The sequence below is a fragment of the Anomaloglossus baeobatrachus genome, chromosome 1 (assembly GCF_048569485.1).
Source record: "Anomaloglossus baeobatrachus isolate aAnoBae1 chromosome 1, aAnoBae1.hap1, whole genome shotgun sequence".
Taxonomy (NCBI): domain Eukaryota; kingdom Metazoa; phylum Chordata; class Amphibia; order Anura; family Aromobatidae; genus Anomaloglossus; species Anomaloglossus baeobatrachus.
Genome location: NC_134353.1, coordinates 956,126,685 through 956,149,836, shown reverse-complemented (window position 1 = coordinate 956,149,836; position 23,152 = coordinate 956,126,685). Strand labels below are relative to the sequence as shown.

At 58.7% G+C, this 23,152-nt stretch overlaps 2 protein-coding genes across 2 annotated transcripts in view; both read left to right on the top strand.

The window, feature by feature from the left end:
* LOC142257479 (uncharacterized) overlaps positions 1 to 23,152 on the top strand; it is a 345,860-nt gene that overhangs the window by 134,020 nt on the left and 188,688 nt on the right. The gene's annotated exons all lie outside the window — the stretch shown is intronic.
* LOC142257415 (uncharacterized) overlaps positions 12,884 to 23,152 on the top strand; it is a 65,158-nt gene continuing 54,889 nt past the window's right edge. The window contains exons 1-2 of the mRNA XM_075329522.1: positions 12,884 to 13,020; positions 21,352 to 21,419. Coding sequence (XP_075185637.1) covers positions 21,366 to 21,419 — 54 coding nt within the window. The 5' untranslated portion in view covers positions 12,884 to 13,020; positions 21,352 to 21,365. The remainder of the gene's footprint in view (positions 13,021 to 21,351; positions 21,420 to 23,152) is intronic.

Below are 23,152 nucleotides of genomic sequence, written 5' to 3'. Positions count from 1 at the left end.
GAACTGAAAATGGTCGTCTCCTATCACAAAACGTAGAAAACGTTGATGTTCTGTAGCAATTGGCACGTGGAGATAAGCATCTTTGATGTCTATTGAGGCAAGGAAGTCTCCTCTGGACATTGAGGCAATGACAGAGCGGAGGGTTTCCATCCGGAACCTCCTGGCGTGCACATGTTTGTTGAGCCGTTTTAGGTCCAGAACAGGACGGAACGAGCCGTCCTTTTTTGGAACCACAAAGAGATTGGAGTAAAACCCTTGCCCTTGTTCCTGAGGAGGGACTGGGATAACCACTCCTTCCGCTTTTAGGGAATCCACCGCCTGCAGCAGAGCATCTGCTCGGTCTGGATGTGGGGAGGTTCTGAAGAACCGAGCTGGAGGACGAGAATTGAACTCGATTCTGTACCCGCGAGACAAAATGTCCGTCACCCACCGGTCTTTGACCTGTGACATCCAAATGCCGGAAAAGCGGGAGAGCCTGCCCCCGACCGGCGATGCGGAGGGGGGGGGCTGGAAGTCATGAGGTAGCCGCTTTGGAAGCGGTACCTCCATTTGCTTTCTTGGGGCGTGTGTGAGTCCGCCACGAATCTGAGTTTCTTTGCGTCCTCTGAGTCCCTTTGGACGAGGTAAATGGTGTCTTGCCCGAACCTCGAAAGGACTGAAACCTCTGCTGCCACTTTTTCTGCTGAGGTTTGGGTGTTCTGGGTTGTGGTAAAGAGGAGTCTTTACCCTTGGACTGCTTAATGATGTCAGCCAATGGCTCGCCAAACAGTCTCTCTCTAGACAAAGGCAAACTGGTTAAACATTTTTTGGAACCAGCATCTGCTTTCCAGTCCTTTAACCACAAGGCTCTGCGCAAAACTACCGAATTGGCGGACGCCATTGAGGTGCGACTGGTAGATTCTAGGACCGCATTGATAGCGTAAGACGCAAACGCCGACATCTGCGTGGTAAGGTGCGCCACTTGCGGCACTGCTGGATGCATGATAGCATCCACTTTTGCTAAGCCAGCTGAAATAGCCTGGAGTGCCCATACGGCTGCGAATGCCGGAGCAAACGACGCGCCTATAGCTTCATAGACAGATTTTAACCAAAGGTCCATCTGTCTGTCATTGGCATCTTTAAGTGAAGCGCCATCCTCCACTGCAACTATGGATCTAGCTGCAAGTTTGGAAATCGGGGGGTCTACCTTTGGACACTGTGTCCAGCGCTTGACCACCTCAGGGGGGAAAGGGAAACGCGTATCTTTAGATCGTTTAGAGAAACGCCTTTCTGGGTGAGCGTCGTGCTTCTGGATTGATTCTCTGAAGTCAGAGTGATCTAACAAAGCACTCAATTTACGCTTGGGATAAAGGAAACGAAACTTTTCCTGTTCCGCAGCCGCCTCTTCTGCTGAAGGGGCTGGGGGAGAAATATCCAACAGCCTATTGATGGCTGAGATAAGGTCGTCTACCATGGCATCCCCATCCGGGGTATCCAGGTTGAGAGGGGTTCCAGGAGTGGATTCCTGATCACTCTCATCAGACACATCACAGGGAGACTGATTGCGCTGAGACCCTGAGCAGTGTGAAGACGTCGAGGGTCTTTCCCAGCGAGCTCGCTTAGGGTGGCTGGGGCCATCATCTGAGTCATAATCCTCGGCCTGTGAAGCCGGGGACCCCCCTGTGGGCTGGATACATTCCAAGTAAGGGGGACCTGAGGACAGAGGCCTCGCCGTGCCCAGAGACTGGGCCCCATGCATAGATTGCAAGGTCTCAAGGATTTTTGCCATAGATACAGACATATTATCTGCAAAAACTGCAAAGTCCGTCCCTGTCACCGGGGCAGAACTTACAAGCGTCTCAGCCTGGGTCGCTACCTCTCCTGACTCCGGCTGGCGAAGCAGCACCGGGTCGGAGCATTGCACACAATGGGGGTCATCAGAGCCTGCTGGTAGATTAGCCCCACATGCAGCACACGCAGTATACACAGCCCTTTTTGCCTTGGCCGCCTTGCGTTTTGAGGATGACATGTTGCTGCTTCCACAGAGCGATCTGGGATATGCAGCCAGAAGCGCACCTCACAGTGCAAGAAATACAATATCTATATAACTGTATCCAGTACACTGATACACAGTGAGGCACTAGAGGGACCAGCACAGAAAAATCGCTTACCGCCCGCTTAAAAAGCGGGTGTGTGGTCGCCAGATAGCCCCTAGTCCAGGTCTCCCAGAGCCTTGCGTCCTTCCTCCAGCCAGGCATGCATGTAATGGCTGCCGGCGTCTCTAGAGAGGAAGGGGGGCGGGCCCTGGGCGTTCCTGGCCAAGAGCGGGAAGCCTGCTTCCCTCTGTGCCAAGTGAGAGGGCTGGAGCATGTAAATCAGGCTCCAGCCCTCGTCGCTGCTTGCGAACAGCGTCTCTCCCCTACCCTGAATGACAGGGTGGGGGCGGGAACGAAACGGAGCTGCCGGCGTCCTAGGCCCAAAAAGCCGGGGACTAAAGTTATAACCGCCGCCGCCGTAAAAGCGCGGACGGCGGATCCCCGGCGCACCACAAGTCACAGCAGCGCCGCCCGGTCCAGAGGGGGTCGGCGCTGCGTTCCCAAACACAAACAATCCCCCAGTAATCTGTAGGGACACCAACTCCACGTTGCGGTCCCCGGCGCACTATAACACCCAGCCAGCCCGGAGTGTGTCTGTGCCTGCCGGGGACACAGAGTACCTGTAAGATGCAGGGCCCTGTCCCTGATCGTACTCCTGCTCCGAATCCATCAGGTTCTAATGGGTCTGTGGATGGAGCCCGGCATCAGAGCTGAGAGGCCGGCAGGATCCCACTTCCACAGAGCCCTACAAGGGGATGTGGAAGGAAAACAGCATGTCAGGCTCCAGCCCTGTACCAGCAATAGGTACCTCAACCTTACAACACCATCCAGGGGTGAGAAGGGAGCATGCTGGGGACACTATATGTGTCCTCTTTTCTTCCATCCGACATAGTCAGCAGCTGCTGCTGACTAAAATCTGTGGAGCTATGCATGGAATGTCTGACCTCCTTCGCACACAAAGCTAAAACTGGAGAACCCGTGATACCACGGGGGGGTATAGCCAGAGGGGGAGGGGCCTTGCACTTTTAATGTAGTGCTTTGTGTGGCCTCCAGAGGGCAGTAGCTATACCCCCAATCGTCTGGGTCTCCCAATAGAGCGCTGAAGAAAAAAAAAAATCACATTGTTTGTGGGCTCCCGCTGCATTTTCTGTTGCTAAGGGTAACCAAAGCAGCTACTGGCTGCTAGCCCCCGCTGCTTGGTGTTACTTTCACTGGCAATAGAAATGCAGGGAAGCATTTTTTTTTTTTTTTTTTAAAGGTTTTTCCCTGAAAACGTTTTTAAGAAAATGACGTGGGCTTCGCCATATTTTTGTATGCTAGCCAGGTACAGCAGGCAGCTACGGGCTGCCCCCAACCCCCAGCTGCCTAGTTGTACCCGGCTGGGAACCAAAAATATAGAGAAGCCCTTTTTTTTTTTTTTTTATTTCATGAATTTCATGAAATAATTAAAAAAAAAAATGACATGGGCTTCGCCGAATTTTTGAGTCCAGCCAGGTACAACTAGGAAGCTGGGGATTGGAATCCGCAGTGAAGGGTGCCCAAACTTTCTGGGCCCCCCGCTGCGAATTGCAGTCCACAGCCGCCCCAGAAAATGGCGCTTTTATAGAAGCGCCATCTTCTGGCGCTGTATCCAACTCTTCCAGTGGCCCTGGTGGCAGGTGGCACGCTGGGTAATAAGGGGTTAATACCAGCTATGTTTTACCCGCTGGTATAAAGCCCGAGATTCTAAATGTCAGGCCAAGGTTGACCTGGCCATTAAGAATCTCCAATAAAGGGTTAAAAAAAAAAAAAGACCACACAGAGAAAAATACTTTATTAGAAATAAATACACAGACACAGTAGGGACTCCATGTTTATAACTCCCTCTCACCCCTCCACGATGGAGAGATTTCTGTACTGACCATGCCAGGAGAGAGCGAGGGAAAAGAGAGCGAGCGAGGGGGGGGGAGGAAAAGAGAGCGAGCGAGGGGGGGGGAGGAAAAGAGAGCGAGCGAGGGGGGGGGAGGAAAAGAGAGCGAGCGAGGGGGGGGGGAGGAAAAGAGAGCGAGCGAGGGGGGGGGAGGAAAAGAGAGCGAGCGAGGGGGGGGAGGAAAAGAGAGCGAGGGGGGAAGAGAGCGAGGGGGGAAGAGAGCGAGGGGAGAGAGGGATAAGAGGGGAGAGAGGGATAAGAGGGGGGCAGGGAAGAGGGGAGGGGGAGAAGAGTGGGGGGAGAGAAGAGAGTGGGGAAAGAACAGGGGGGGGGGCAGAGGTGCTCTGTCACCAACTGTCTCCACTCTGTGACTTGTGGTGCAGGTGACAGAGTGCAGACAGTTGGTCCCATGCAGCAGGACAGATGGCAGAGCACAGCGGTGACATGCCTGTCAGTGTCTTGCTGCTGGGAGGAGCAGATGATCACACTGCCCGACACCGGCCGCTCTCCTGACATCGCAGCAGAGCGGGCGGGTGGACAGTGTGAGCACATACTTACGTGCAGGGAGGGATTCAGCTAAAGACCCCCCCTGTACTGCACCCTGGCGCCCCGTGTCTCAGCCTCTCTGCAGGACGCCGGCTCCACACTGACGTCCTCCGGCTCCTCCCCTCGATGCTGGGCTGTGACGTGCGGTAGTCACCGCCCACAGCCCTGTCACTCAATCTGAGTGGCGCCGGCATCCTGTGACGTACCCGTCTTGTTTGAGAGCCCGGAAATGCCGGGACGTCAGAGGATGCCGGCGGCCACAGCTCCAGGGGGTCATGTGACTGGCACTGAGCGTGCAGGATAGCGCCGCTCAGTGCCAGAACTGGAAACAGAAGGCAATGGAGAAGACGCCTAGAAAGGTAAGTAGAGCTCATACAGAAAATAAAAAAAATGGGTGAACCACCCCTTTAACGGAAACTTTCTGCACACCTGTCCCTGGCGTCGCTGTCCGTGGTGCTGATCTTCGGTTTCCGATCCTGCCGACTCCCCGCTGCTTCCGGCTGCAGTGAAGTGAATATGCAATGAGCATAATGAGCAGGGGTCGGAAGCAAGTGACAGCAGCGGTAGAGACAGCAGAGCTGGAAAACGTGAGTAAAGTTTTTTTTTTTTTCTCAAACACGTGTGTTGTCTCCGACACGTGTCACACGGAACACCTCCGTGTGGTCCGTTTGCGTTCAGTGTGACACCCGTGATGCCGGAGAAAAACGGACATGTTGACGTGTGGAGCACGTCACACATAGACCCATTAAAATCAATGGGTATGCTCCACACGTACACACGGTCCATGGCAGAACACGCACGTGAGCACAGACCCATTGATTTTAATGGGTCTATGTGTGCCCGTGTCTCCAGTACGTGAGGAAAATGACCAAACACGTACCGGACACACGGACGTGTGAAAGAGACCTAAAGCCGGTGTCACACGGTATGATATATCGGGCGATATGTCATCGGGGTCACGTCGGTAGTGACGCACATTCGGCATCGTTTGATATATCCTAGCGTGTGACAGCTACGAGCAACGGTAAACAAGCAAAAATACTCACCTTATCGTTGCTCGTTGACACGTCACTCATTTTCAAAAAGTCGTTCCTCCTTCTGTGCTCCGGTTGTTCATCGTACCCGGGGCAGCACACATCGCTCCGTGTGACACCCCGGGAACGACGAACACAGCTTACCTACCGCCGCCGGCAATGCTGAGGGAAGGAGGTGGGCGGGATGTTACGTCCTGCTCATCTCTGCCCCTCCGCTTCTATTGGGCGGCCGCTGTGTGACATCGCTGTGATGCCGAACGTCCCTCCCCCTTCAGGAAGAGGATGTTCGCCGCCCACAGCGAGGTCGTCCGGCAGGTAAGTACGTGTGACGTAGTGATGGGCAGTCCGGCTCTTTTTGGTGATCCGGTTCCCATGGCTCTGTTCACCAAAAAGAGCCGGATCTTTCAGATCGTTCTCAGCTCCTTATTAAATGTGTTCACCCCAGGTGAACACATTTAAATTATAGTAACGGCACCAAAACCCCGCCCACCCGCGGCTAAATCCCGCCCACTTACGCACAACCAATTAGATGGTTGAGTAGGCGGAGTTTAGCCGCGGGTGGGAGGGGTTTTGACGGCGAAAAGAGCAGTTTAGAGATTTTAGTGGCTCACTTTCATGATCTGGCTCCTGTCAGTCACAGCATTACAAATAAGCTGAGCAGCAGCACTCAATGTCAAGCAGCAGCTGCTAAAGCAAACAAGATTTTAGGGTGTATAAAAAGAGAGATTAGATCCCGTGATCCCAACGTATTGTTACCCCTCTATAAATCACTTGTAAGGCCACATCTGGAATACGGGATCCAGTTTTGGGCTCCACATTTTAAAAAGGACATTCAGAAGTTAGAGTCAGTTCAAAGGCGGGCAACTAGACTATTACAAGGAATGGAGGCCTCCCATATGATGGCAGGTTGAAAAAGTTAGCTATGTTTAGCTTAGAAAAAAGACGTCTCAGAGGAGATCTCATGTATATGTATAAATATGTGTGGTCAATATAAAGGACTGGCACATGACTTATTTCTTCCGAAAACAATACTAAGGACCAGGGGGCACTCACTGCGAGTGGAAGAAAAGCGATTCCGACACCTAAATAGGAAAGGGTTCTTTACAGTTAGAGCGGTCAGACTGGAATACACTACCACAAGAGGTAGTAATGGCAGATACTATAACAGCTTTTAAAAAAGGGCTGGATGATTTCCTCAGTGCACACAGCATTGTTGGAGCCGGATCTTTGTGTCGGATCGTTTGCGACCGACACATCACTAGTGTGACGGGGGTTACCGACTTTGTGCGCCACAGTGTGGTTTAGCAGCCAATCCCCCTCTGATCTGTGGCTCTTGCACTCGTCCTCCCCCCGCAGTCTGTGTGTGGTGGTTTCGGCTAGGGTCACACTTCCGTTAAAATTGTATCAGTCACAATCCGCTGCTCTGGTAAACAACGGAATCCGTTTGGCAGATTCCGTTGTTCCCATAGACTTGTATGAGCGGCAGATTGTGACTGATGATGCTACGTTGCACCCTCCGCCCGACTGATCAGTCGTGGAACGAAGCGGAAGGAACGCAGCATGTAACGTTTTTTGAGCAGCACGATCCGTAGGATTTCGCTGAGAATGCTCTCTCTGGCTCCCTGCACACGTAACCAGGGTACACATCGGGTTACTAAGTAATGCGCTTTGGTTAGTTACCCGATATTTACACTGGTTACGAGTGCAGGGAGCCAGCGCTAAGCGGTGTATGCTGGTAACCAAGATAAATATCGGGTAACCAAGCAAAGTGCTTTGCTTATACCCGATATTTACCCTGGATATATTCCCTGGATGTGCAGGGAACCCGACACTTCCCCGCTCGGCTCCGCCCCCTCCCGCACTCCACATGTACTCACACACTCACCTGTCCCCGGCCCTGCAGTCCCCGCTGCACTGACGTCCTCAGTGCCATAGCCCCCGCTCGGCTCCACCCACCCCGCACTCCGCCCCCCGCACACAACGGAGTCCGACAAAGAATTCTGTTCTTTGTCATCCGTTGTATAACACATCAGTCACATGCGTCAAACAACACATGTGACTGATGCAAAACAACGAAATGTGAACCTAGCCTTCGGCGGGATGTTGTGAGGAGAAGACCAGCTGCCTGAGGTGAAGTCTGACAGGACGGGGAGTCTGGGATTGTGGATCAGTAGAGGCAGAACATGGCGCCGGTACCGACAGCAGAAGGCAGAACACGGGGCCGGTACCGACAGCGGGAGGCAGAACACGGGGCCGGTACCGACAGCAGGAGGCAGAACACGGGGCCGGTACCGACAGCAGGAGGCAGAACACGGGGCCGGTACCGACAGCAGGAGGCAGAACACGGGGCCGGTACCGACAGCGGGAGGCAGAACACGGGGCCGGTACCGGAGCCCCGACAGCGGGAGGCAGAACACGGGGCCGGTACCGGAGCCCCGACAGCGGGAGGCAGAACACGGGGCCGGTACCGGAGCCCCGACAGCGGGAGGCAGAACACGGGGCCGGTACCGGAGCCCCGACAGCGGGAGGCAGAACACGGGGCCGGTACCGGAGCCCAGACAGCGGGAGGCAGAACACGGGGCCGGTACCGGAGCCCAGACAGCGGGAGGCAGAACACGGGGCCGGTACCGGAGCCCAGACAGCGGGAGGCAGAACACGGGGCCGGTACCGGAGCCCAGACAGCGGGAGGCAGAACACGGGGCCGGTACCGGAGCCCAGACAGCGGGAGGCAGAACACGGGGCCGGTACCGGAGCCCAGACAGCGGGAGGCAGAACACGGGGCCGGTACCGGAGCCCAGACAGCGGGAGGCAGAACACGGGGCCGGTACCGGAGCCCAGACAGCGGGAGGCAGAACACGGGGCCGGTACCGGAGCCCAGACAGCGGGAGGCAGAACACGGGGCCGGTACCGGAGCCCAGACAGCGGGAGGCAGAACACGGGGCCGGTACCGGAGCCCAGACAGCGGGAGGCAGAACACGGGGCCGGTACCGGAGCCCAGACAGCGGGAGGCAGAACACGGGGCCGGTACCGGAGCCCAGACAGCGGGAGGCAGAACACGGGGCCGGTACCGGAGCCCAGACAGCGGGAGGCAGAACACGGGGCCGGTACCGGAGCCCAGACAGCGGGAGGCAGAACACGGGGCCGGTACCGGAGCCCAGACAGCGGGAGGCAGAACACGGGGCCGGTACCGGAGCCCAGACAGCGGGAGGCAGAACACGGGGCCGGTACCGGAGCCCAGACAGCGGGAGGCAGAACACGGGGCCGGTACCGGAGCCCAGACAGCGGGAGGCAGAACACGGGGCCGGTACCGGAGCCCAGACAGCGGGAGGCAGAACACGGGGCCGGTACCGGAGCCCAGACAGCGGGAGGCAGAACACGGGGCCGGTACCGGAGCCCAGACAGCGGGAGGCAGAACACGGGGCCGGTACCGGAGCCCAGACAGCGGGAGGCAGAACACGGGGCCGGTACCGAAGCACAGACAGCGGGAGGCAGAACACGGGGCCGGTACCGGAGCCCAGACAGCGGGAGGCAGAACACGGGGCCGGTACCGGAGCACAGACAGCGGGAGGCAGAACACGGGGCCGGTACCGGAGCACAGACAGCGGGAGGCAGAACACGGGGCCGGTACCGGAGCACAGACAGCAGGAGGCAGAACACGGGGCCGGTACCGGAGCCCAGACAGCGGGAGGCAGAACACGGGGCCGGTACCGGAGCCCAGACAGCGGGAGGCAGAACACGGGGCCGGTACCGGAGCCCAGACAGCGGGAGGCAGAACACGGGGCCGGTACCGGAGCCCAGACAGCGGGAGGCAGAACACGGGGCCGGTACCGGAGCCCAGACAGCAGGAGGCAGAACACGGGGCCGGTACCGGAGCCCAGACAGCAGGGGGCAGAAGACGGGGCCGGTACCGGAGCCCAGACAGCAGGAGGCAGAAGACGGGGCCGGTACCGGAGCCCAGACAGCAGGAGGCAGAAGACGGGGCCGGTACCGGAGCCCAGACAGCAGGAGGCAGAAGACGGGGCCGGTACCGGAGCCCAGACAGCAGGAGGCAGAAGACGGGGCCGGTACCGGAGCCCAGACAACAGGAGGCAGAAGACGGGGCCGGTACCGGAGCCCAGACAGCAGGAGGCAGAACACGGGGCCGGTACCGGAGCCCAGACAGCAGGAGGCAGAACACGGGGCCGGTACCGGAGCCCAGACAGCGGGAGGCAGAACACGGGGCCGGTACCGGAGCCCAGACAGCAGGAGGCAGAACACGGGGCCGGTACCGGAGCCCAGACAGCAGGAGGCAGAACACGGGGCCGGTACCGGAGCCCAGACAGCAGGAGGCAGAACACGGGGCCGGTACCGGAGCCCAGACAGCAGGAGGCAGAACACGGGGCCGGTACCGGAGCCCAGACAGCAGAGGCAGAACACGGGGCCGGTACCGGAGCCCAGACAGCAGGAGGCAGAACACGGGGCCGGTACCGGAGCCCAGACAGCAGGAGGCAGAACACGGGGCCGGTACCGGAGCCCAGACAGCAGGAGGCAGAACACGGGGCCGGTACCGGAGCCCAGACAGCGGGAGGCAGAACACGGGGCCGGTACCGGAGCACAGACAGCGGGAGGCAGAACACGGGGCCGGTACCGGAGCCCAGACAGCAGGAGGCAGAACACGGGGCCGGTACCGGAGCCCAGACAGCGGGAGGCAGAACACGGGGCCGGTACCGGAGCCCAGACAGCGGGAGGCAGAACACGGGGCCGGTACCGGAGCACAGACAGCAGGAGGCAGAACACGGGGCCGGTACCGGAGCACAGACAGCAGGAGGCAGGACACGGGGCCGGTACCGGAGCACAGACAGCAGGAGGCAGGACACGGGGCCGGTACCGGAGCACAGACAGCAGGAGGCAGGACACGGGGCCGGTACCGGAGCACAGACAGCGGGAGGCAGGACACGGGGCCGGTACCGAAGCCCAGACAGCGGGAGGCAGAACACGGGGCCGGTACCGGAGCCCAGACAGCGGGAGGCAGAACACGGGGCCGGTACCGGAGCCCAGACAGCAGGAGGCAGAACACGGGGCCGGTACCGGAGCACAGACAGCGGGAGGCAGAACACGGGGCCGGTACCGGAGCCCAGACAGCAGGAGGCAGAACACGGGGCCGGTACCGGAGCACAGACAGCAGGAGGCAGGACACGGGGCCGGTACCGGAGCCCAGACAGCAGGAGGCAGAACACGGGGCCGGTACCGGAACCCAGACAGCAGGAGGCAGAACACGGGGCCGGTACCGGAGCCCAGACAGCAGGAGGCAGAACACGGGGCCGGTACCGGAGCCCAGACAGCAGGAGGCAGAACACGGGGCCGGTACCGGAGCCCAGACAGCAGGAGGCAGAACACGGGGCCGGTACCGGAGCACAGACAGCAGGAGGCAGAACACGGGGCCGGTACCGGAGCACCGACAGCAGGAGGCAGAACACGGGGCCGGTACCAGAGCACAGACAGCAGGGGGCAGAACACGGGGCCGGTACCGGAGCCCAGACAGCGGGAGGCAGAACACGGGGCCGGTACCGGAGCCCAGACAGCGGGAGGCAGAACACGGGGCCGGTACCGGAGCCCAGACAGCGGGAGGCAGAACACGGGGCCGGTACCGGAGCACAGACAGCAGGAGGCAGGACACGGGGCCGGTACCGGAGCACAGACAGCAGGAGGCAGAACACGGGGCCGGTACCGGAGCACAGACAGCAGGAGGCAGAACACGGGGCCGGTACCGGAGCCCAGACAGCAGGAGGCAGAACACGGGGCCGGTACAGACAGCAGGAGGCAGAACACGGGGCCGGTACCGGAGCCCAGACAGCAGGAGGCAGGACACGGGGCCGGTACCGGAGCCCAGACAGCAGGAGGCAGAACACGGGGCCGGTACCGGAGCACAGACAGCAGGAGGCAGAACACGGGGCCGGTACCGGAGCCCAGACAGCAGGAGGCAGAACACGGGGCCGGTACCGGAGCCCAGACAGCAGGAGGCAGAACACGGGGCCGGTACCGGAGCACAGACAGCAGGAGGCAGAACACGGGGCCGGTACCGGAGCCCAGACAGCAGGAGGCAGAACACGGGGCCGGTACCGGAGCCCAGACAGCAGGAGGCAGAACACGGGGCCGGTACCGGAGCCCAGACAGCAGGAGGCAGGACACGGGGCCGGTACCGGAGCCCAGACAGCAGGAGGCAGAACACGGGGCCGGTACCGGAGCACAGACAGCAGGAGGCAGAACACGGGGCCGGTACCGGAGCCCAGACAGCAGGAGGCAGAACACGGGGCCGGTACCGGAGCCCAGACAGCAGGAGGCAGAACACGGGGCCGGTACCGGAGCACAGACAGCAGGAGGCAGAACACGGGGCCGGTACCGGAGCCCAGACAGCAGGAGGCAGAACACGGGGCCGGTACCGGAGCACAGACAGCAGTAGGCAGAACACGGGGCCGGTACCGGAGCACAGACAGCAGGAGGCAGAACACGGGGCCGGTACCGGAGCCCAAACAGCAGGAGGCAGAACACGGGGCCGGTACCGGAGCCCAGACAGCGGGAGGCAGAACACGGGGCCGGTACCGGAGCCCAGACAGCAGGAGGCAGAACACGGGGCCGGTACCGGAGCCCAGACAGCAGGAGGCAGAACACGGGGCCGGTACCGGAGCACAGACAGCAGGAGGCAGAACACGGGGCCGGTACCGGAGCACAGACAGCAGGAGGCAGAACACGGGGCCGGTACCGGAGCCCAGACAGCAGGGGGCAGAACACGGGGCCGGTACCGGAGCCCAGACAGCGGGAGGCAGAACACGGGGCCGGTACCGGAGCCCAGACAGCAGGAGGCAGAACACGGGGCCGGTACCGGAGCACAGACAGCAGGAGGCAGAACACGGGGCCGGTACCGGAGCCCAGACAGCGGGAGGCAGAACACGGGGCCGGTACCGGAGCACAGACAGCAGGAGGCAGAACACGGGGCCGGTACCGGAGCACAGACAGCAGGAGGCAGGACCGTGATAGAGAGAACCGGAAATAGAAAGAAACACACACAGTGCGGAGGAACCAGGGTAACGGCTCAATCCCAGTGGCTCGAGGGACCTCTGGTGACGTCATGCCCATGTGACCAGAAAGGGCGGGGCCTCCATTGCTGATACCAGGAAGTAACATTCTCTCCTCAGTCTCCGGGGCCTGGAGTTGTGTATAATAGAAGCGGGGGCGGGACCTCAGGACTATAGTGGGCGGGGCCGCAGGACTATAGTGGGCGGGGCCGCAGGATTATAGTGGGCGGGGCCGCAGGATGATAGTGGGCGGAGGAAACAGCCCGAGCTCCTCCCACCACTGGGATTTCTCCGGAGCCAGAGAGCCCTCAGCACAGGACGCGGCCCCCGCTGCCTGCCCCGGGAAACCCCGCACATCCCCTCCGCTACATCCCCGCAGAAGAAGCGGCCTCATTGCTGCAGCTGTGAGTGTCCCCGGCTCCTCTGTGCAGGGGCAGCGCGGGCTGTAGAGACGGGGACTCCTCTGTGACCTGTGGGGGGAGCGCGGCCATCACTGAGGGGTCCCGGAGTGTGTGTGACCTGTGGGGGGTCATCACTGAGGGGTCCCGGAGTGTGTGTGACCTGTGGGGGGTCATCACTGAGGGGTCCCGGAGTGTGTGTGACCTGTGGGGGGAGCGCGGCCATCACTGAGGGGTCCCGGAGTGTGTGTGACCTGTGGGGGTCATCACTGAGGGGTCCCGGAGTGTGTGTGACCTGTGGGGGGACATCACTGAGGGGTCCCGGAGTGTGTGTGACCTGTGGGGGGCCATCACTGAGGGGTCCCGGAGTGTGTGTGACCTGTGGGGGGTCATCACTGAGGGGTCCCGGAGTGTGTGTGACCTGTGGGGGGTCATCACTGAGGGGTCCCGGAGTGTGTGTGACCTGTGGGGGGAGCGCGGCCATCACTGAGGGGTCCCGGAGTGTGTGTGACCTGTGGGGGTCATCACTGAGGGGTCCCGGAGTGTGTGTGACCTGTGGGGGGACATCACTGAGGGGTCCCGGAGTGTGTGTGACCTGTGGGGGGTCATCACTGAGGGGTCCCGGAGTGTGTGTGACCTGTGGGGGGCCATCACTGAGGGGTCCCGGAGTGTGTGTGACCTGTGGGGGGTCATCACTGAGGGGTCCCGGAGTGTGTGTGACCTGTGGGGGGTCATCACTGAGGGGTCCCGGAGTGTGTGTGACCTGTGGGGGGTCATCACTGAGGGGTCCCAGAGTGTGTGTGACCTGTGGGGGGCCATCACTGAGGGGTCCCGGAGTGAGTGTGACCTGTGGGGGGTCATCACTGAGGGGTCCCGGAGTGAGTGTGACCTGTGGGGGGTCATCACTGAGGGGTCCCGGAGTTTGTGTGACCTGTGGGGGGACATCACTGAGGGGTCCCGGAGTGTGTGTGACCTGTGGGGGGCCATCACTGAGGGGTCCCGGAGTGTGTGTGACCTGTGGGGGGCCATCACTGAGGGGTCCCGGAGTGTGTGTGACCTGTGGGGGGTCATCACTGAGGGGTCCCGGAGTGTGTGTGACCTGTGGGGGGTCATCACTGAGGGGTCCCGGAGTGAGTGTGACCTGTGGGGGGTCATCACTGAGGGGTCCTGGAGTGTGTGTGACCTGTGGGGGGTCATCACTGAGGGGTCCCGGAGTGTGTGTGACCTGTGGGGGGGTCATCACTGAGGGGTCCCGGAGTGTGTGTGACCTGTGGGGGGGTCATCACTGAGGGGTCCCGGAGTGTGTGTGACCTGTGGGGGGACATCACTGAGGGGTCCCGGAGTGAGTGTGACCTGTGGGGGGTCATCACTGAGGGGTCCCGGAGTGTGTGTGACCTGTGGGGGGTCATCACTGAGGGGTCCCGGAGTGTGTGTGACCTGTGGGGGGGTCATCACTGAGGGGTCCCGGAGTGTGTGTGACCTGTGGGGGGGTCATCACTGAGGGGTCCTGGAGTGTGTGTGACCTGTGGGGGGACATCACTGAGGGGTCCCGGAGTGTGTGTGACCTGTGGGGGGTCATCACTGAGGGGTCCCGGAGTGTGTGTGACCTGTGGGGGGCCATCACTGAGGGGTCCCGGAGTGTGTGTGACCTGTGGGGGGAGCGCGGCCATCACTGAGGGGTCCCGGAGTGTGTGTGACCTGTGGGGGGTCATCACTGAGGGGTCCCGGAGTGTGTGTGACCTGTGGGGGGTCATCACTGAGGGGTCCCGGAGTGTGTGTGACCTTCTCTGAGTCTGCGTCTGTTTTCCTCGTATTCGGAAGCTTTTGTGCAGGAATCAGACCCCGGGGATTTCATAACAAAACGTTATTTCCTCATTGTCACCAGTTTCATGGTATTCAGCATCTTCTCCTCACTGCGATACTCTCCACTATAAAGACCCACTATGGAGGGTGCAACGACAGACCCCGCACTACACATGGGGGGGGAGACAGACCCCGCACTACACATGGGGGGGGAGACAGCGACAGACCCCGCACTACACATGGGGGGAGAGAGAGCGACAGACCCCGCACTACACATGGGGGAGAGAGCGACAGACCCCGCACTACACATGGGGGGAGAGAGAGCGACAGACCCCGCACTACACATGGGGGGAGAGAGAGCGACAGACCCCGCACTACACATGGGGGAGAGAGCGACAGACCCCGCACTACACATGGGGGGAGAGAGAGCGACAGACCCCGCACTACACATGAGGGAGAGAGAGCGACAGACCCCGCACTACACATGAGGGAGAGAGCGACAGACCCCGCACTACACATGGGGGAGAGAGAGCGACAGACCCCGCACTACACATGGGGGAGAGAGAGCGACAGACCCCGCACTACACATGAGGGGGAGAGAGAGCGACAGACCCTGCACTACACATGAGGGAGAGAGAGCGACAGACCCCGCACTACACATGAGGGGGAGAGAGAGCGACAGACCCCGCACTACACATGAGGGGGAGAGAGAGCGACAGACCCTGCACTACACATGAGGGAGAGAGAGCGACAGACCCTGCACTACACATGAGGGAGAGAGAGCGACAGACCCCGCACTACACATGAGGGAGAGAGAGCGACAGACCCCGCACTACACATGAGGGAGAGAGAGAGCGACAGACCCCGCACTACACATGGAGGAGAGAGAGCGACAGACCCCGCACTACACATGAGGGAGAGAGCGACAGACCCCGCACTACACATGGAGGAGAGAGAGCGACAGACCCCGCACTACACATGAGGGAGAGAGAGCGACAGACCCCGCACTACACATGAGGGAGAGAGAGCGACAGACCCCGCACTACACATGAGGGAGAGAGAGAGCGACAGACCCCGCACTACACATGAGGGAGAGAGAGCGACAGACCTCGCACTACACATGAGGGAGAGAGAGCGACAGACCCCGCACTACACATGGGGGGAGAGAGAGCGACAGACCCCACACTACACATGAGGGAGAGAGAGCGACAGACCCCGCACTACACATGAGGGAGAGAGAGCGACAGACCCCGCACTACACATGAGGGAGAGAGAGCGACAGACCCCGCACTACACATGGGGGGAGAGAGAGCGACAGACCCCGCACTACACATGAGGGAGAGAGAGCGACAGACCCCGCACTACACATGAGGGGGAGAGAGAGCGACAGACCCTGCACTACACATGAGGGAGAGAGAGCGACAGACCCCGCACTACACATGAGGGGGAGAAAGCGACAGACCCCGCACTACACATGAGGGAGAGAGAGCGACAGACCCCGCACTACACATGAGGGAGAGAGAGCGACAGACCCCGCACTACACATGAGGGAGAGAGAGCGACAGACCCCGCACTACACATGAGGGAGAGAGAGCGACAGACCCCGCACTACACATGAGGGAGAGAGAGCGACAGACCCCACACTACACATGAGGGGGAGAGAGAGCGACAGACCCTGCACTACACATGAGGGAGAGAGAGCGACAGACCCCGCACTACACATGAGGGAGAGAGAGCGACAGACCCCGCACTACACATGGGGGGAGAGAGAGCGACAGACCCCGCACTACACATGAGGGAGAGAGAGCGACAGACCCCGCACTACACATGGGGGGAGAGAGAGCGACAGACCCCGCACTACACATGAGGGAGAGAGAGCGACAGACCCCGCACTACACATGAGGGGGAGAGAGAGCGACAGACCCTGCACTACACATGAGGGAGAGAGAGCGACAGACCCCACACTACACATGAGGGAGAGAGCGACAGACCCCGCACTACACATGGGGGAGAGAGAGCGACAGACCCCGCACTACACATGGGGGAGAGAGAGCGACAGACCCCGCACTACACATGAGGGAGAGAGAGCGACAGACCCCGCACTACACATGAGGGGGAGAGAGAGCGACAGACCCTGCACTACACATGAGGGAGAGAGAGCGACAGACCCCGCACTACACATGAGGGAGAGAGAGTGCGACAGACCCCACACTACACATGAGGGAGAGAGAGCGAAAGACCCCGCACTACACATGAGGGAGAGAGAGCGAAAGACCCCGCACTACACATGAGGGAGAGAGAGCGACAGACCCCGCACTACACATGAGGGAGAGAGCGACAGACCCCGCACTACACATGGGGGAGAGAGAGCGACAGACCCCGCACTACACATGGGGGAGAGAGAGCGAAAGACCCCGCACTACACATGAGGGAGAGAGAGCGACAGACCCCGCACTACACATGAGGGAGAGAGAGCGACAGACCCCGCACTACACATGGGGGAGAGAGAGCGCGACAGACCCCGCACTACACATGAGGGAGAGAGAGCGCGACAGACCCCGCACTACACATGAGGGAGAGAGAGAGCGACAGACCCCGCACTACACATGAGGGAGAGAGAGAGCGACAGACCCCGCACTACACATGAGGGAGAGAGAGCGACAGACCTCGCACTACACATGAGGGAGAGAGAGCGACAGACCCCGCACTACACATGGGGGGAGAGAGAGCGACAGACCCCACACTACACATGAGGGAGAGAGAGCGACAGACCCCGCACTACACATGAGGGAGAGAGAGCGACAGACCCCGCACTACACATGGGGGAGAGAGAGCGACAGACCCCGCACTACACATGAGGGAGAGAGAGCGACAGACCCCGCACTACACATGAGGGAGAGAGAGCGACAGACCCCGCACTACACATGGGGGGAGAGAGAGCGACAGACCCCGCACTACACATGAGGGAGAGAGAGCGACAGACCCCGCACTACACATGAGGGGGAGAGAGAGCGACAGACCCTGCACTACACATGAGGGAGAGAGAGCGACAGACCCCGCACTACACATGAGGGGGAGAGCGACAGACCCCGCACTACACATGAGGGAGAGAGCGACAGACCCCGCACTACACATGGAGGAGAGAGAGCGACAGACCCCGCACTACACATGAGGGAGAGATAGCGACAGACCCCGCACTACACATGAGGGAGAGAGAGCGACAGACCCCGCACTACACATGGGGGAGAGAAAGCGACAGACCCCGCACTACACATGAGGGAGAGAGCGACAGACCCCGCACTACACATGGGGGAGAGAGAGCGACAGACCCCGCACTACACATGAGGGAGAGAGAGCGACAGACCCCGCACTACACATGAGGGAGAGAGAGAGCGACAGACCCCGCACTACACATGAGGGAGAGAGAGCGACAGACCTCGCACTACACATGGGGGAGAGAGAGTGACAGACCCCACACTACACATGAGGGAGAGAGCGACAGACCCCACACTACACATGAGGGAGAGAGCGACAGACCCCGCACTACACATGGGGGAGAGAGAGCGACATACCCCACACTACACATGGGGGAGAGAGAGCGAAAGACCCCGCACTACACATGAGGGAGAGAGAGCGACAGACCCCGCACTACACATGAGGGAGAGAGAGCGACAGACCCCGCACTACACATGGGGGAGAGAGAGCGCGACAGACCCCGCACTACACATGAGGGAGAGAGAGCGACAGACCCCGCACTACACATGAGGGAGAGAGAGCGACAGACCCCGCACTACACATAAGGGAGAGAGAGAGCGACAGACCCCGTACTACACATGAGGGAGAGAGAGCGACAGACCCCGCACTACACATGGGGGGAGAGAGAGCGACAGACCCCACACTACACATGAGGGAGAGAGAGCGACAGACCCCGCACTACACATGAGGGAGAGAGAGCGACAGACCCCGCACTACACATGAGGGAGAGAGAGCGACAGACCCCGCACTACACATGGGGGGAGAGAGAGCGACAGACCCCGCACTACACATGGGGGGAGAGAGAGCGACAGACCCCGCACTACACATGAGGGAGAGAGAGCGACAGACCCCGCACTACACATGAGGGGGAGAGAGAGCGACAGACCCTGCACTACACATGAGGGAGAGAGAGCGACAGACCCCGCACTACACATGAGGGGGAGAAAGCGACAGACCCCGCACTACACATGAGGGAGAGAGAGCGACAGACCCCGCACTACACATGAGGGGGAGAGAGAGCGACAGACCCTGCACTACACATGAGGGAGAGAGAGCGACAGACCCCGCACTACACATGAGGGGGAGAAAGCGACAGACCCCGCACTACACATGAGGGAGAGAGAGCGACAGACCCCGCACTACACATGAGGGAGAGAGAGCGACAGACCCCGCACTACACATGAGGGGGAGAGAGAGCGACAGACCCTGCACTACACATGAGGGAGAGAGAGCGACAGACCCCGCACTACACATGAGGGAGAGAGAGAGCGACAGACCCTGCACTACACATGAGGGAGAGAGAGCGACAGACCCCGCACTACACATGAGGGAGAGAGAGTGCGACAGACCCCACACTACACATGAGGGAGAGAGAGCGAAAGACCCCGCACTACACATGAGGGAGAGAGAGCGAAAGACCCCGCACTACACATGAGGGAGAGAGAGCGACAGACCCCGCACTACACATGAGGGAGAGAGCGACAGACCCCGCACTACACATGGGGGAGAGAGAGCGACAGACCCCGCACTACACATGGGGGAGAGAGAGCGAAAGACCCCGCACTACACATGAGGGAGAGAGAGCGACAGACCCCGCACTACACATGAGGGAGAGAGAGCGACAGACCCCGCACTACACATGGGGGAGAGAGAGCGACAGACCCCGCACTACACATGAGGGAGAGAGAGCGACAGACCCCGCACTACACATGAGGGAGAGAGAGCGACAGACCCCGCACTACACATGAGGGAGAGAGAGAGAGAGACAGACCCCGCACTACACATGAGGGAGAGAGCGACAGACCCCGCACTACACATGAGGGAGAGAGCGACAGACCCCGCACTACACATGGAGGAGAGAGAGCGACAGACCCCGCACTACACATGAGGGAGAGATAGCGACAGACCCCGCACTACACATGAGGGAGAGAGAGCGACAGACCCCGCACTACACATGAGGGAGAGAAAGCGACAGACCCCGCACTACACATGAGGGAGAGAGCGACAGACCCCGCACTACACATGGGGGAGAGAGAGCGACAGACCCCGCACTACACATGAGGGAGAGAGAGCGACAGACCCCGCACTACACATGAGGGAGAGAGAGAGCGACAGACCCCGCACTACACATGAGGGAGAGAGAGCGACAGACCTCGCACTACACATGGGGGAGAGAGAGTGACAGACCCCGCACTACACATGAGGGAGAGAGCGACAGACCCCGCACTACACATGGGGGAGAGAGAGCGACAGACCCCACACTACACATGGGGGAGAGAGAGCGAAAGACCCCGCACTACACATGAGGGAGAGAGAGCGACAGACCCCACACTACACATGAGAGAGAGAGCGACAGACCCCGCACTACACATGGGGGAGAGAGAGCGACAGACCCCACACTACACATGGGGGAGAGAGAGCGAAAGACCCCGCACTACACATGAGGAAGAGAGAGCGACAGACCCCGCACTACACATGAGGGAGAGAGAGCGACAGACCCCGCACTACACATGAGGGAGAGAGAGCGACAGACCCAGCACTACACATGAGGGAGAGAGAGCGACAGACCCCGCACTACACATGAGGGAGAGAGAGCGACAGACCCCGCACTACACATGAGGGAGAGAGAGCGACAGACCCCGCATTACACATGGAGGAGAGAGAGCGACAGACCCCGCACTACACATGGAGGAGAGAGAGCGACAGACCCCGCACTACACATGAGGGAGAGAGAGCGACAGACCCCGCACTACACATGAGGGAGAGAGAGCGACAGACCCCGCATTACACATGGAGGAGAGAGAGCGACAGACCCCGCACTACACATGGAGGAGAGAGAGCGACAGACCCCGCACTACACATGGAGGGGAGAGAGCGACAGACCCCGCACTACACATGAGGGAGAGAGAGCGACAGACCCCGCACTACACATGAGGGAGAGAGCGACAGACCCCGCACTACACATGAGGGAGAGAGCGACAGACCCCCGCACTACACATGGAGGATAGGGAAACACGATCTATGATTAACTCCTTTAATACCGGACAATTTTGGGATCATTGAAAAAGTGTTGGAGTCTCCTCAGATCAGGTTCAGTCGGCGCCGAAAGAGGACGGAAGAAATCTACAGTTTATTACCTCCAATGATTTCTCCTTATTATCTTCACATATTTTGTGTTTTTAGTTGATTTTTTTTTTAACATCGTTTCATCCTCATTACAATAAAAAAATTCTGTTTTATTTTTATTTTTCTTGATTGACCCATAAATGATGAATAAAGACGAAGGCAAAATTATGGAGAAGATATTCAGCCTGAATCTGGAGATAATCTTCCATCTTACTGGAGAGGTGAGAGGCTCTGATGTCATCACATTACATCATTATCTATGGGAATAACAGAGGATATGACCGGGGAGGTGAGAGGCTCTGATGTCATCACATTACATCATTATCTATGGGAATAACAGAGGATATGACCGGGGAGGTGAGAGGCTCTGATGTCATCACATTACATCATTATCTATGGGAATAACAGAGGATATGACCGGGGAGGTGAGAGGCTCTGATGTCATCACATTACATCATTATCTATGGGAATAACAGAGGATATGACCGGGGAGGTGAGAGGCTCTGATGTCATCACATTACATCATTATCTATGGGAATAACAGAGGATATGACCGGGGAGGTGAGAGGCTCTGATGTCATCACATTACATCATTATCTATGGGGACAACAGAGGATATGACCGGGGAGGTGAGAGGCTCTGATGTCATCACATTACATCACTATCTATGGGAATAACAGAGGATATGACTGGGGAGGTGAGAGGCTCTGATGTCATCACATTACATCATTATCTATGGGAATAACAGAGGGTATGACCGGGGAGGTGAGAGGCTCTGATGTCATCACATTACATCATTATCTATGGGGATAACAGAGGATATGACCGGGGAGGTGAGAGGTTCTGATGTCATCACATTACATCATTATCTATGGGAATAACAGAGGATATGACCGGGGAGGTGAGAGGTTCTGATGTCATCACATTACATCATTATCTATGGGAATAACAGAGGATATGACCGGGGAGGTGAGAGGCTGTGATGTCATCACATTACATCATTATCTATGGGGATAACAGAGGATATGACCTGGGAGGTGAGAGATTCTGATGTCATCACATTACATCATTATCTATGGGAATAACAGAGGATATGACCGGGGAGGTGAGAGGCTCTGATGTCATCACATTACATCATTATCTATGGGGATAACAGAGGATATGACCGGGGAGGTGAGAGATTCTGATGTCATCACATTACATCATTATCTATGGGGATAACAGAGGATATGACCGGGGAGGTGAGAGATTCTGATGTCATCACATTACATCATTATCTATGGGGATAACAGAGGATATGACCGGGGAGGTGAGAGGCTCTGATGTCATCACATTACATCATTATCTATGGGAATAACAGAGGATATGACCGGGGAGGTGAGAGGCCCTTATGTCATCACATTACATCATTATCTATGGGGATAACAGAGGATATGACCAGGGAGGTGAGAGGCTCTGATGTCATCACATTACATCATTCTCTTTGGGAATAACAGAGGATATGACCGGGGAGGTGAGAGGCTCTGATGTCATCACATTACATCATTATCTATGGGGATAACAGAGGATATGACCGGGGAGGTGAGAGGTTCTGATGTCATCACATTACATCATTATCTATGGGAATAACAGAGGATATGACCGGGGAGGTGAGAGGCTCTGATGTCATCACATTACATCATTATCTATGGGAATAACAGAGGATATGACCAGGGAGGTGAGAGGCTGTGATGTCATCACATTACATCATTATCTATGGGGGTAACAGAGGATATGACCGGGGAGGTGAGAGGCTCTGATGTCATCACATTACATCATTATCTATGGGAATAACAGAGGATATGACCGGGGAGGTGAGAGGTTCTGATGTCATCACATTACATCATTATGGGAATAACAGAGGATATGACCGGGGAGGTGAGAGGCTGTGATGTCATCACATTACATCATTATC